This window comes from Poecilia mexicana, unplaced genomic scaffold, assembly GCF_051168715.1.
Source record: "Poecilia mexicana isolate PSO_F unplaced genomic scaffold, ASM5116871v1 scaffold_6, whole genome shotgun sequence".
NCBI classification, from domain to species: Eukaryota; Metazoa; Chordata; class Actinopteri; order Cyprinodontiformes; family Poeciliidae; genus Poecilia; species Poecilia mexicana.
The window spans coordinates 29,620,364-29,634,372 of record NW_028263375.1 but is presented as its reverse complement, the minus strand read 5'-3'; the positions used below and the strand labels follow the sequence as shown (position 1 = coordinate 29,634,372).

Below are 14,009 nucleotides of genomic sequence, written 5' to 3'. Positions count from 1 at the left end.
AGGTGTCTCAACTATGTCAGTGTGTAGGTGAGATGCTTTGCGAAAAAAAAAGAAGAAAAAAGGCTGGATTGCCATACATGAGGCTGTGTCTGTCTGAAACAGATGGTACATCATTCCTGGGCAACATAAACTGCTAAGTGAGATCACCAGACACAGGAAGGAATATTTTGATTTAAAAAAAATTGTTTCCTTCTAATCATATGGGAGGAATTCTTAATTTCAATCTCACACTGGTGTTGCTGAAGGCTACCTGAGGAGTATTTTACACAAAGTGGAAATGCTGTCATTTTGATTTGTGCTAATTTTACATACAGTAGTTAAAATGCGTACTCAACATATGATGTCACAGAAAAGAAATTACTCTACAAATAAAGTTATGTTTAAAAAACTGTAATGACATGGTGAACAAGCATTGAACATGCTAACAGAATTTTTTAGAAGGAGCAGTATTATGTGCCATTTTATCAAGTAACTTTGCTGCCTTGAGTTGTTTCAATAAAGCTGTACGCATCAAATGTGAGTTAAAAGAAATTTTGTAAGTCATTTAAATCCAGCCCTGTTCCTCCTCCAAACATGTTGTGTGTAAAGACATCCAGAGAGTATAGCTCTCCCAGTTTTTGATGGGCATGTTCAAATCTTCTGCAGGAAACTGTAAGCAGGCTTCAAAACTCTTTTTCTTCATCAGTGGAGTGTTGTGCAGTGAGCGTGAATAGAGGCAGTTTAGCACATTTCCTGTTTTTCTTTTGTGGGAAAAAAAGAAATCCTTACTGTTTCCAGATCTTTGTGAAGCTCTCGCTCTTTGACAACTCTTCCTCTGACAGAAATCCTACCCACCTGAAGTTAGTCTATGAAGTTTTCTTCTTTTCACCTTCTGAACTGCAGCACTCTGGAACATTAAGAAGTTTAAAAATCAAACTAACATTGTCATGAACAGCAAGACTTTTTTGTGAATGTCTTTTTTTTTTAATAATCATAACCAAGTTTTTTTTTTTATTTTTTTTTTTTAACATAACTAATTGTAAACACCAGAAGAAAAGAAACCAAATCTCAGAGCCTGAAATGTGTTTGAACAAACACCTCACCTGTTGTGACTTCTGGTGAACAGAGCTGAATTATCAGGGGGCTGAGGCTCAGTCCGCTCTCCACCAATCAGATCACACATCTCCTCTCCCCTGACAGTGGGCACATGGAACAGGTCCATCCCTCTCCTCTGTGGCTGTAGATTCACTCGTCTTCTCCTGGATATCTGAAGCTGACATCTTGGTTTTGGATTTGTTTATTTCACACTCAGGTGAAGTTTAATCAGGTTTTGATCTAGTGTTTTTTTTAATACATAAGATTGTTTTCAGTATCTGTTTCATACCTGGTGCCTTTTGTTGTATGGTTTCAATTTTTTTTTTCTTTTGGGTGGAAAGTTTTTAGAGAAAAATCACCTGAAATGTTAGTTTGACAGATTTTTTTCCCCCACCGTGTTTTCTGCAGTTTTGTGTTTATTTTATTTTATTTATTTTTTGCTCTGTCGAACACGGAGCTCACAGAGGATTTCAAACCGACAGTGGCTTCTGTGTGTCTCCTGTCCTGTTGATTCGCCCACAAGAGGCCCTGATCTCCGGGCGATGGCAGCCCTGACAAAGAGAGCCCATGGCAACTTTCCCCAGAGGAGAGCCGCCCCGTTGCCACAGGGAGTCGGGTGCAGAGAGCCGCCGACACCAGAGACGGGTCCGCTTCTGGCAACAGCGGCAGAGGATCCGGGCCCAGCGGTGGAAAATGTAACGCACACGTACTCTGTTTTTATTAAAGACTGACCAAGCTACGTGTGAGACGAGTTAGTCAAGTAAACAGAACATAAATATAGATATTATTTTGACACTAAGTTTTCCCCCCCCCTTCTTTTTACATGTAATTCACCATTTCTGGATTGGGCCAGTTGGAAAACTGGTCCAGGACAGAAAGAAATCGAGCATCTTCTTCTGGGAAACTGGAAACTCAGGCTGACAAAAGTGTCAAAGATTTACTGAAGACGATGAGGTAAGCAGCCTTGTTGCTATGATTATGTTTAAAGGAATAGTTTGAGATTTGAGATAATTACTGTGCTCTCGTGAGTGGAGTTTTAAGAGACGGACCAACACAATTAGTGCAAAATTGTCAGAATGAACCACAAAAAAAGGATGATGTTTTCTCAAAATGTTTTGCAAGAGAAATTTGTATTCAACCCTAGTCTGACTATTACCTTTCTACACAATTCTGCTTGATTCTAATCTCTGTTCACTGCTCCTTTTGGGATTTCTCCCATTGAATTAGATTCTTCGGTAGAAAGAAAACAGCAAAACAGAAGGAGGTACTAAGGGTTAGGGCAGTGGTCCCCAACCCCACTGCCCACTACCCCAATTGGTACCGGGCCGCGCAAGAAATAATTTAATATTTCCGTTTTATGTATTATTTGAGTCTGGAGGATCTTTTATTTTGAAAATCCTGTAACCGGATTCTCTCGGTTACTTGCGCTCCAACACTGAGCCCACAAGCAGCAAAATGAGTAAGAAACTGATCAGATGTCTTTGGAAAGTTTCTTTGTGAAGGGGAAAAGGCCCAGAGAAGAGACAGGAGGATGGATTTATCTCAGACCGGTAGGTGAGTCAAACATTACAAGCCGCTCTGCGTAACATGCGGCGACCGGCTGCTAATGAGGCAATGAAGCTTCAAACTGCTTCGCCACGTAGAGACCAAGCAGGCTGTGGATATAAGCAACACTTCGGGTGTCATTGTCTCCCATCACTCCCAGATGGGACCGTCTCGTTGCAGAGAAACAAGCTCAGGGCTCCCGTTAGTCATTATCGTGAGTTAAAATTTTCACGAAAGTAAAATGTTCGTTTTTGTGGCGCATCTGTATCTTATTTTGAAGGAATATGTAAACGTTACCATAGCGACCAGAGTCAGAGAGCTTTTGGGCAGTGGTCGAGAGGAGATGAGTAGAGCTTGTGAGCCTTAAGTCTGGTTTAGACGGCAAGATTTAAGGATTGTCGGCCGATTCTCCAAACCTCTGTGATCACAGAGCTGATAAAAGAACAACAGGCAGGAGCAACAAACCACACGAACCGATTCCAGTCACGAACATCCCGATTCCAGAGGATAATCCAGTAAAAACCCCAACATAGTAAACGGGAATTTAGAATGACCAAACACGGATGACGATGTAGAAACAATAGTGATAGTTTGTCGGCTCAAGAGATTTTAAAAGACTTAAAAAGAAAAGGCGGACGGGAGCAGCCGCTCTATTTGCTGCGCTATGATTTGAAGGTGACTATGATTTTTCATAGTTAACATTTTTAACTTAATAAACATAATAAACATATGACCTTTACATATAATAAAGATTTCCACATATCTCCGATATCCACCGGACTCTCAGTTGCGCGATATGTCAGGTGTTTGGGATTCCCCTCTGTTCTTACGTCACCGCGCTTTCTGATTGGCTACCCGTTACATTCAACAGGTTGCATTCTCCTTCCCAGTCAGGGAAAACCCCACAGGCTGCGATAATCGGGCCAAGACAACCCAAATTAGGTATATTCAGGATTTAGCGGGAACACCAGATAAGGCAGAAGCCTTATCTGACGGTTCTCACCCCCGTCCCTCCCCCGGGCCGCAGCAAAATTTCCAAGTCTTGACCGGTCCGCGGTAATAAAAAGGTTGGGGACGAGTAAATTTAAGCAATAAATAAATAAATAAATAAATAAATAAATAAATAAATAAATAAATAAATAAATGAAATGTTGAGATTAATCTTCATGCTAACCAATAATGAATGAGACACAAGACCCTCACCTACGGTTTATGTTAAAGTGAGACATCTGGTTTGTACCCAAGCTTTGCTATAGTTATGTTATGTTATTATAGCTTTTTATTTTCTATTGTTGAGCTATTTGGAGGTCAAGTGAAGACTTAGAAGATATTGTCACTGGAAGTACTATACCTTATTCTAATGTATATTATTTACTGTGAGTATTTGTTTCTTATGTCTTACACTGACGTTTAAGTGTATCTTCATATATTTCAATATACAATATAAATTAGGGATGGTCAATATCCGATATGCTGATATACTAAAAACTAATTTGGTTGATAACCAATATCAATACCGATATTTTTTTCCTACACCTACCTACTATAAACTATATGGCTTATTCTACTGAGAAATTAAAATACTGCATTATCTTTGTCAGTTTAGTCTGCTGCCAAATGCAAATGCTAAAAAGGAGGCTGAAAATGATGCAACACTTTCAACTTGCATTATGTTTAATGTCAGATTTATTCATAACATCTGCTCTCTAAGACAATGATACTCAAACAGTGCAAATTTGCAAATCTTCACTAAACTAAACTCAATCTGTTCACAAGCAACAAATGAAAAGCACATCATTTGTGCATTAATACTTAGTTTCTGATGACATTGTGCTTCAGGCATCATTCTCACTGGTTTGTCATATAAAATCAACGCCTTTTATATTCGTGAGTTATTTTGACAGAATGGCCGATGTAAAATTTTAGCGCCAATATCCGCCGATACCGATACCATGCCGATAATATCGAGCATCCCTAATATAAATGTTTTGTGCTAAGCTATTTGTCATTTTTGGACGGTAGATTAATCTGTCTGTCTGCTGTGTGTCTCTGTCTTAATGATGCTGTCTGTTTGCTCATCTTATCCAACAAACCCTTTGACGACTTTGGTGACCCCTGAAAGCGAGAGGTTTGCTGGGTTTATTCAGGGGTATCAGAATAAAGGGGGTTGAGTAGATATCCACTCACACAGCACTGTTTGAGTTTGCACACTGGATGCAGTTTTGCATCAAATAATTTGAGAGGTTGACACAAGCTGCACTACATAAAGACAGACAGCAGGTGGAGCCAGAGAGCTTTTAAGTTCAACACATTTTCTGACTATCGCAGTAGCATGTGAATGGATCATGGATGGACATATATATATATCCTCATATGGCTTTCGAAACATGCAGTGTAATAAAACAGTAATACAAATAACAATAATGATAACAACCTTTTATTAGACCAAGAGACCTGGCCTAGACTGGCAACATACAGAGAGAAAAACATCAGCAAACACAGACATACAATAAAATATATGCAAATACTCAAATAAAACAAATATGCAAGATAGCCAGGGGCCTAATGCAGAACCTTGTGGTATGCCCTTGTGAATAAACTGGTCTTCAGAGGAAAAACCATCACAGTGGACAGCCTGGGTTCTTTCTTTAAGATAGTTTCCAAACATCCAACTGTATGTGTAGAAAACCAAGTTGAAAAGTTTACACTTTAATTTCACTTAAGAACCTTGGTAAATGTACGTTTTATTTTTAGCCAGAATAAATCACTTAGCTCATTCTTTTCCCATATTTTTCATATATTTATCTCTTTCTATATAGCTAACTTTAGCTGGCTTAAAGCCTTTTTATTTACTGATCAGGAAAGGCATTCAGTCACCCTGTAACTTTCTGAAAATAACTCGCTGACTTTGCTGAGTTGATCAACTCACGTTGCCTCGGATTATCTTCGCAGGATTCATCCAGAAGCCCAGAGGATTCTGGGTAATTCCGCCATTGCTGTTGTAAGTCTGGAGCGCCTGAACTTCCAGCGTGTGTCGTCATCATCTCTGCAGCCTGTGGTGTCTCTGTTCCGACTGCCTCTTCAAGCAGATGTAGTTTCTCTAAACTGTCCTCAACAGGTCCGCAAGTTTACATATTTTATTTGTATGAGACAAAGATAAGTGTGACGATGTATTTAGGGCCATTGGAGATAGAAAAAAAGGGAGTAAATCTCCACCAAAGAGCCTTGACGTTTTGAGATTAGTCCAAGAAATTTGCTAGAAAAAACAACAGCATTTCTGAGCTTGAGAAGTTGAAAATTTACCAGAAAAAGACTACATTGTTTTTAGATTTATCTCAGAATATTTCTAAAAGAAACTGGAATATGAAAAGTCAAAAATATCTAAGAAAAAAACTGAAATTTTTAGATTAATCTCAGAAATTTCTTTGAGAAAAAACAAGGACGTTTCTGTGGCTTGAAAAGTCGAAAATTTGCTTCAGAAGTCAGAATCTTGCTAGAAAACTGGCATTTTGAGATTAATCTGTCGAGTTGTTTATTGCATATTTTTGACTTTTGGAGCGCAGAAACTTTCTTGTTTTTTTTGTTTTTTAGAAAATTTAGGAGTTTTTCAGTGGAAATGTTCTCCTTTTTGTTTATATCTACAATTGCCCTAATCTGCCGTTTTAGATAAGTATGCATTTTGTTTGCTTAATTCTGTTTTCTATACCATCTGCTGACAGAATGGGTTCAGTCCAACTCAAGAAGACATCTTGGAAGTCAACGAAGGCCCGCCCCAGTCTGATGAGTGTCAGGTAGAACCCATGTCCGCATGCTGGACTGAACCGTACTGTCCCGAAGGTTCACCATACGGAGAACCAGAGCAAGACTCGGGGTTTGACTGCGAATCCAACCCGGATCAGCCTTACATCCTTCTGGATTCCGGGTCGGATGATGGGAGAAGCGAAACGGAAACCTTCTACTTGGACCCAGATGCGAAGCAGGCCGTGGTGATGGAACTGGACCCGGAGGCAGAGGCGAACCGGGACCTGTGCCTGCAGCTGGAGGACGACCCTGATGTTAAATGTGAAGCCGACGTATTTGTAACGGAGCTCAGTGACGATGGAAGCACTGACCTCTGTTACTTGACCAAACTGGAGTCAGAATCCGGAGCGGGGACTGTACAGACGGAGGAGAGTGAAGATTTTTGTGCCGTTTGTATGAACGGTGGAGAGCTGCTGTGCTGTGACCGCTGCCCGAAAGTCTACCACCTGGATTGTCATGTACCTTCTCTCATTAGCTTCCCAGTGTAAGTACCGTGTGAACATGTCAAAGTTCACACTTCAGATTCGATCAGCTGTAGCAAACCTCAGGACATAATCACAACATGTCTAGATCTTTCAGTAGGTGAGATTAGTGTTTCATTTAGGTATCCTTCAGACCACGCTACCCTGATTTATTTTACAACGGCTGTACAGCACATGAAGTCACACAACTTCTCTTGCTGCAACTAAAAGGACTTCTTCAACAAAAAAAGTAGGGCTGCCAAATCCATTTTCATTTTGGGCCATGTCAACATTGCTAATGTCCTCAAAGGGCAGAGTCTAGCAAACTATACTGATAAAACACATAAAAAAAAACAGCTCTCTCTTTTTGATAAGTTCTTAAAATTAAATAACATTGAACATCTTTTCACATTTATGTCATTGGCTGTATACAGACAAAGCTACTTTGATTTGATTGATGAAATAAAAATTACAAGTACACAACTGTTTTCTTGAAAGCTCTATTTTTGTGTCCCTAGAATCTGGAGGGCCACAGAAAAAATAATAATGTTGCGCAGGATTTGGTCCCCAGGCTTCGAGTCACATAACACAGGGGGTTCAGAGTGTCGGCGAGATCAGCTAAGTGTTATTTGGGTAGCTAGCTATCCAGATAAAAGTTAGGTAGAACCAGGGGGCTAGCTAACTAGCTAAAAAGTTAGCTAAAATGAAGATTAGATAGAAAATAGATTGATAGATTGAAATCATGTTCAAAACTAACACCGATACATAACTTGTGATAAACTAGCAGTCATACACTCTGCCATAAGGCATTCATTCATTCTCTCCCCTACCCACACGCACCCAAACTACCACCTACATGCTCTGCTAAGCTAATGACACAACTGGTGCCAACTCCACCAGCACACTGGGACTGAAACTGATGGTGCAGATACAGAAATGTCCCGTTGCTTTAAGGTATTTCAGCTAATCGCTACAATATCCCAAAGCGGATGAGAAATCCATATTAATCGTGATGTGATTACATGACCAAAAAATGAAAAATATTCAGTATTTGCTGTGTACTGATATGTTGTTTTCAGACTGAAGTGAAGTTTTTAAGATTTCCTCAAGAGATCTTAGGGATTTTACTAAAACTTACAAAAGTGACCACAGTTGGAAGAGAAAGTTTGTAATAACTTGAAAAAACATTTGATTTTCATTGGGGGTTTTTTCTCCAACGTTTTCATTCACATGTCCTGATCTTAAATCGACAGAGGAGACTGGGTGTGTACGCTGTGTAGAACTGACAAGGACCCGGTGGAGAACACACACCCCTGTGGGGCGGTCAGAGTGCCTTACACACTGTCCGACCAGGACCAGAGAGTAAGTTTTAATACACAATCAGCTGTCTGAGTGCTGAAATTAAAGGAGAATTACGAATTCTCAAATTTGCTTCCACTACTTCTTCAAATCCCAGTTGCCAACAGTGTTCCTCTCTCTTCCTGTGCTGTGTTTTTCTTGCAGAGGTGTGAGAAGCTGTCTCTCATGCTGTACTGTCACCCCCTCAGCGTTCCATTCCACGATCCCGTCAGTCCGCTGGTCAGTTCAACACAATCACATGAAATTCCTCCACAACTTTAACGCCTTTTAGAAACCACCTGGAGAAAAACGTACCCCACTAAGACGAACCATCACAAGTGTGATTGGACGCAGTGCTCCGTGTGATATCTACGCAATGATGCAGAATCTGAAATCTCTGGTTCAGGGTTACCTTCAAGGTGGTTTTTGGTCATTCTGGAATGAAAACATCATTTTGACTACAGATCCTTTGAAACTCAGGTTGGGATTTGTGAAATGTGTTTTAAAAGTGTGATTTCGGCGGTTTTTGGGGAGCCGAGAATCGGGGCTTCACCAAGGAAACATTCGTTCATGAAACACCGTTGTTGCTAAAGGTGTCTCTACAAGCTACTGTATTACTGGTTTTATGTAGAGTGTGCTTTATTTTTGTTCAACATAAAAAAAAAAGTTTAATCCCCAATTTACAACCAAGCAGACACACTTGTCTCCTTCCTACTCTAATTCCTGACAATGTCCCCCAGGCTCGAAACTACTACCAGATCATCAAGAGGCCCATTGACCTGTCAGTGATCCGAAGGAAACTGGACAAATTCAACACTTTGCATTACTTCACAGCGGAGCAGTTTGTCGACGACATCTTGCTGATGTTCAAGAACTGCGCTACTTTCAATTATGTAAGTTCACAGTTAGGACAATGTAGTTTCCTAACTGGGACCCAGCTTGTTATAACAACAACAAGCTGGTTCCCTTTTCCTTCGAGTTAAAGTCTGTTTACACAACCCACATTCTGAAAGCGAGTCTCCAGGTTTTAACCGTTCCTCCGTTTCGTCCCGGGCAGCCAGACTCGGAGGTGGCCCAGGCCGGCCGAACCCTGGAGGTGTTTTTCCTCAGCAGTCTGAAGGAGGTTTTCCCAGAGCGGACGTTCCCGTCGGCCAGCCAGGACAGGATGAACAAAGCTCGCAACCGGTGGCTCAGCAGGAAGAGGAGACATGTCTTCAGTGGAAGGAAATTCTACCTATAGACTGTCTACTTGTCTTCTGTTTTCATTTAGTTTTCTAACATATGTCGGCTTGAACAGCAACCTAGCTAAAGATGGGCCTCTCTGTGTTTGGACTGGACTCACTCATTTGTCAGGTGTTATTTATAATTTTCCAAGAAAATGTAGTAGACTGTCTTCTCTGCTTAACAGGAAGGTCAGTTTATGTTACAAATGAACTATATTTTTCTACTTTGGGGGATAAATCCGTCCTTTAGACTTTTCAACAAGATTGGTTCAATCAGCTGTTTGTCCAGTCTTGACCAACGCCATGCTTCTCTGTTATTGTTGACACTTGTTCTTAATATTTCCATTTCAGGCTGTAAATATTAAAATGTTGAGTTTTTGTGGGGGCAATTTCAGGTTCGGTTGTCCATGATTGTTAAATGGGCTAAGATGTCCTCAGCCTGAAAAAGTGGTGTCAGAGCAATGGAGACTAAATGCAAATGCCAGAAAGATTTTTATCTACTATGTGTTTTATCCCATAAAATCCTCTAAAACGTCTTGGACTGAAATGTGACACAATGAGCAGGAAGCAAACTGCTCTTCATGCTACATTGGTGCTGCATAGTCATCCTCCCCATGCGAGAGCCGGTCCGTTTCTTCTCCTGTGATTCTTGTTCTGCTCTGTGTGCCATGCTTCCATTAGTGCCCCGACTGCAGCTTTCAGATTTATGAATCCAAATCATGTCCGCAAGTGTTTTTATTTCAGGACATTTAGCTTAGATGCTGCTCAGCGTAAATCACCGCACACAAAGAACCAGAAGTTGCGTCTTTGGCTAATTTATCCCATATCATGCGGACAGAGTTACTTTCACTCTGCTTTCAAAAGACTCCTTTTTTCCCCTCCTATACTGCATCGTGTTTAGAGCTGCAGCACTTGGACTCTATGAGCATCATAAAAAGACTTTCAAATAGGGGAAGAAAAAAAATCCATTGGAAGCACTAATGAAACCCACTCTGCCCTCCCTCCCCCCATCACACCACCCTCCCCTTGTAAACATTGTGTGTTTGAATGAAGTGAAAGTCTGGCAGGCTCCTGAAGGCCAGCACTCCTGTGGTTAATGTTCAGATGAAGTGGCGGAAACTGACCATGAGATGTTATTACGGAGACGTTTTAATGCTTTAACCCACTTTATTCAGTCCATTAAACCTCAGTCACATGTCGGCCTTCCTTGTTCCTCTTCGGCTGCAGCCTCCCCTCCCCCAGCCAACACCACCACCTTTCAGCGTTCTATTGTGCAGATGTTTCATTTAAGGACATCAAAGCGCGCCGCCTTTGTTCTGTCGGTTTGAATCACTAATGCACAAAAATAAGAGGAAAAAAATCAGACATACCTCCAGCTGCAGAGAGGAATGGCTCCTCTGATAGGACCGTCTCTAGTTCTTTATATGTTTAAAACAAAAAGATCCCCAGCCGTCCATTAGCTATGATTAATCCAGCCGTATTTCTGATTCATGTCACAGAAGCATCATTTTAGAAACACTGCAAGATCCATTGCTCTTTTAAAAGCCGCTGGCTAAGATTTGTTGCAGTTCTCTGTGTGATTTGTGGACATTTAGACTCATTTCCTCCCTTCCACTCTCAGTAAGATATTGCATTAAAAACACTTGACTCACTAAATCTTGGGCCTGCCAAGTATATAGACCGCGTCTCCCCTGGACACTGGAAAGCAGAGCTGATGGTTTATTACATCCTCTTTGTCAAAACAAGACAAATCCGGCCAGTTAGAGAGATACGGCTTTTTTTTTTTATAACAAGATGTTTCAGCTTTTTTCTCAGTTTTAGATGTTTTAAGCTGTAAGAGATCGCTTGTGTGGAGTAGTTACAGGGGTTGTTCAAAACGCTTTAAAGTTCTTTAAAGGTAATAAGCAGTTCAAACCTGGTAGCTAATCCTGGAGGCTGAAGCTAACGGCTAATCCCAAACAGAATCAGACTTAAAAGAACTAAAATCTCCAGAACTTCGCAGCTGTTCATGTGAATGATATGTTACGAACCTTTAAACCATTATCCTAGTTGGATTGGACGAATATTACCAAGGACTCCTCACATTGCTAATGGAAGTTAGAAGATATTTTGTTGGACATTCTGTTGGACAGGTCATCTGTTCTTTTTTTGTTGTTTTTTTTGCGATTCCGCCATTATGGAAATGTATGCAAAATCAACAGATCCCCGCATTTTTTTCCCGCATGAATGCATAATAGTGAGTCTATTGCTAACTTTCCTGGGCTTGAGAGACTGCTAACTCCAACCTGCAGGTGGCAGTATTTTCTACTTTTATTACTCTGGGGCCTCACTTGATGTGAAGTTCTGTGATCGATATGGCGACCTACTTCTTTCTCATCATCTTTCTTCTATATGCAGACTTTGGAGCGGGTTTCGTGAGGAAAACATGTTTTTTGCAAAATTCCTTGAAAACATTTCTGAAGTACTACCACAAAACGTGATTTTGATGAAAAAAAAATCACCCCACAAGAAAAAAAAAAAAAGTAAAAATACCAGAGGGATTGAGTAGACTACTTTTGACTGTAAATGTGAAACCTGTCAGATACTCAATGCATTTCTGGCTGAAGTTAGTAGAAAAAGGGTCGAGTCTGGCTTCTTTTTGATCAGTCAAGACAGCTGTTAGCTCGTCTTTGCTCAGATTAGGCTTTAGCTTGCCTCCCCTGGCTCTTCAAACGAACATCCCTCTCAGTGTTTCATTCCTCCTTTTGCTTCTTTTGTACTGCTTGAATTTAGAGGAAAAGCTGGAGGAAGAAGATGTTGTTTCACGAAGAAGCAGACCAAGGAGTCATAAAACTCTGGTTGGGTAACCACAGGGTCTGCACTCCCCTTCCAAGATCTTTATGTGAACATTTAGGATTTCTTTTTTTCTTACTAAACCAGTAAAAGAAGTTGAGGGTCAGTCTCGAAGGGGCTTCATGGGAACGACGACGTGAAACTCCAAAGTCCATCTGAGTGACGCTGATATCATGATGATCGATAGCTGCCATCTGAAGCCGCCGTTGTTGTTCCTTTTTTAACAAAACGAAGTCCGCATTTTTCATCAAGTCGAGTCAAAATGAACGGGTCTCTTTTTTATTCTCAATGTTTATCTTTAGAGAAACAGATGAATTGCCTCTCATTATGTTTATTTCCACTCCTCCCTTCAGCTGTGGTAGCTGGGAATCCAGAGACTTGAAAGCCTGCTCATTAAAAAAAGAAATACCTTCCACAATCAAAGCCCTGCTGTGTAATTTCACTGCATGTCTGTGATGTTTATCAGTCTTTGCATGTCGAGCATTTTGCTCGTTTATTTCTATGTATTTATTGGCCCAACAGGGAAACAATGTTCTTTGCTTCCCTTTATTCACTTTACTGTGAAGGAACAAACCAAACCGCCACCATCAAATAAACCAGTGAGAGTTGCGGTTCAGCTCAGGCTCACAATCCCTCTTCAAACTAAACACATCATGGTGGTAATAGTTGTATCATGTTGTAAATAGAAGTCCACAGTAAATGCCATTTCAATCATAAAAGTACTATTAAACTGTCATAACAACCAACAGTACGTAAAATCTTTAAAGCAAATACTCGTGATTGAAGACCTCAGAGTGAAAAATAAAATCACAAAACATTTCCAGCAGTAAAACGTTTTCACAGTTAGTTTTCCTTTTCGTGTCGCTCCACGTCGCTTTCCTTTTGGATAGTACAAGAGTCTGCAAATTATGAATGACGATAACATTTAGTGGAAGATAAATAGAGATAAGGACGAGATCTGGTAAAATGTCTGCTAAGGGACTAAATCCTGTGTGAAATAAAAATAGAAGCCATTTCTACTGGGTAGCAGAGAAGAATGCAGTGGCCTCCATTTCCTCTTTCTCCCATATATCTATTTATATTTATATCAGCTTTTTGTTCAACAGCTTATATGTGGGGATAAACTACAATTGAGCTCCATTATAGAAGGTCTGATAATCTTTTTTTTTGTAAACCAGAACTAAACAAAATGTCAGATTTACTCTAAATATTACAGCTGATGAATTTCCTTGATCAGCCTGTCTGACAGCAGCCACATGCGGCGAATGTTTAGCTTTTAGATGTTATTAGACTAAAAGCCACAGTTTATATCCAATACAGCTTTCCATACATCGGACATAATCCGACTTCACAGAATAAACAGAAGCTTTCCAGAAAAAAAAAAAAAAAAAAACTTCTTGGCTCACGCGCCACATTTTGTACTGACAACGCTGCCGTTCCGTGGCAGCTTTCTGATGTAGATGTGATGAAATTGTGTGTGTGTGTGTGTGTGTGTGTGTGTGTGTGTGTGTGTGTGTGTGTGTGTGTGTGTGTGTGTTCCAGCGTGTTCCTGTGTGAGCACATGATGGTGTCCCATGTGATTGCGGCTCTGCGGCCTCGTGTTGATCAGCTCAGGACAGATTGGCTTCTACTTCACCGACCGATTAAACCGCACGGCGGATGGCACGACCCGCCGGCTTCCAAGTAAGGGAAGGAAATAAGATTCTAGCGCAATCCCAGCAGGAATGCCCTCTGA

At 40.7% G+C, this 14,009-nt stretch overlaps 1 protein-coding gene across 1 annotated transcript; it reads left to right on the top strand.

Annotated features, from left to right (window-relative positions):
- The first annotated feature begins 359 nt into the window (after positions 1 to 359).
- On the top strand, positions 360 to 9,930 carry LOC106922919 (uncharacterized). Its single transcript, XM_088006563.1, has 8 exons — positions 360 to 1,769; positions 1,904 to 2,028; positions 5,572 to 5,737; positions 6,339 to 6,904; positions 8,135 to 8,243; positions 8,385 to 8,459; positions 8,960 to 9,112; positions 9,277 to 9,930. The coding sequence occupies exons 1-8, from the start codon at positions 1,617 to 1,619 to the stop codon at positions 9,457 to 9,459; spliced, it is 1,530 nt and encodes a 509-aa protein (XP_087862689.1). The 5' UTR covers positions 360 to 1,616; the 3' UTR covers positions 9,460 to 9,930.
- Positions 9,931 to 14,009: the final 4,079 nt, after the last annotated feature.

Coding starts and splice junctions, on each gene's coding strand:
- LOC106922919 (XM_088006563.1), top strand. CDS start 1,617: ATGGCAGCCCTGACAAAGAGAGCCCATGGCAACTTTCCCCAGAGGAGA. Junction 6,905..8,134: donor TCTCTCATTAGCTTCCCAGT/GTAAGTACCGTG, acceptor TTAAATCGACAG/AGGAGACTGGGTGTGTACGC. Junction 8,460..8,959: donor ACGATCCCGTCAGTCCGCTG/GTCAGTTCAACA, acceptor AATGTCCCCCAG/GCTCGAAACTACTACCAGAT.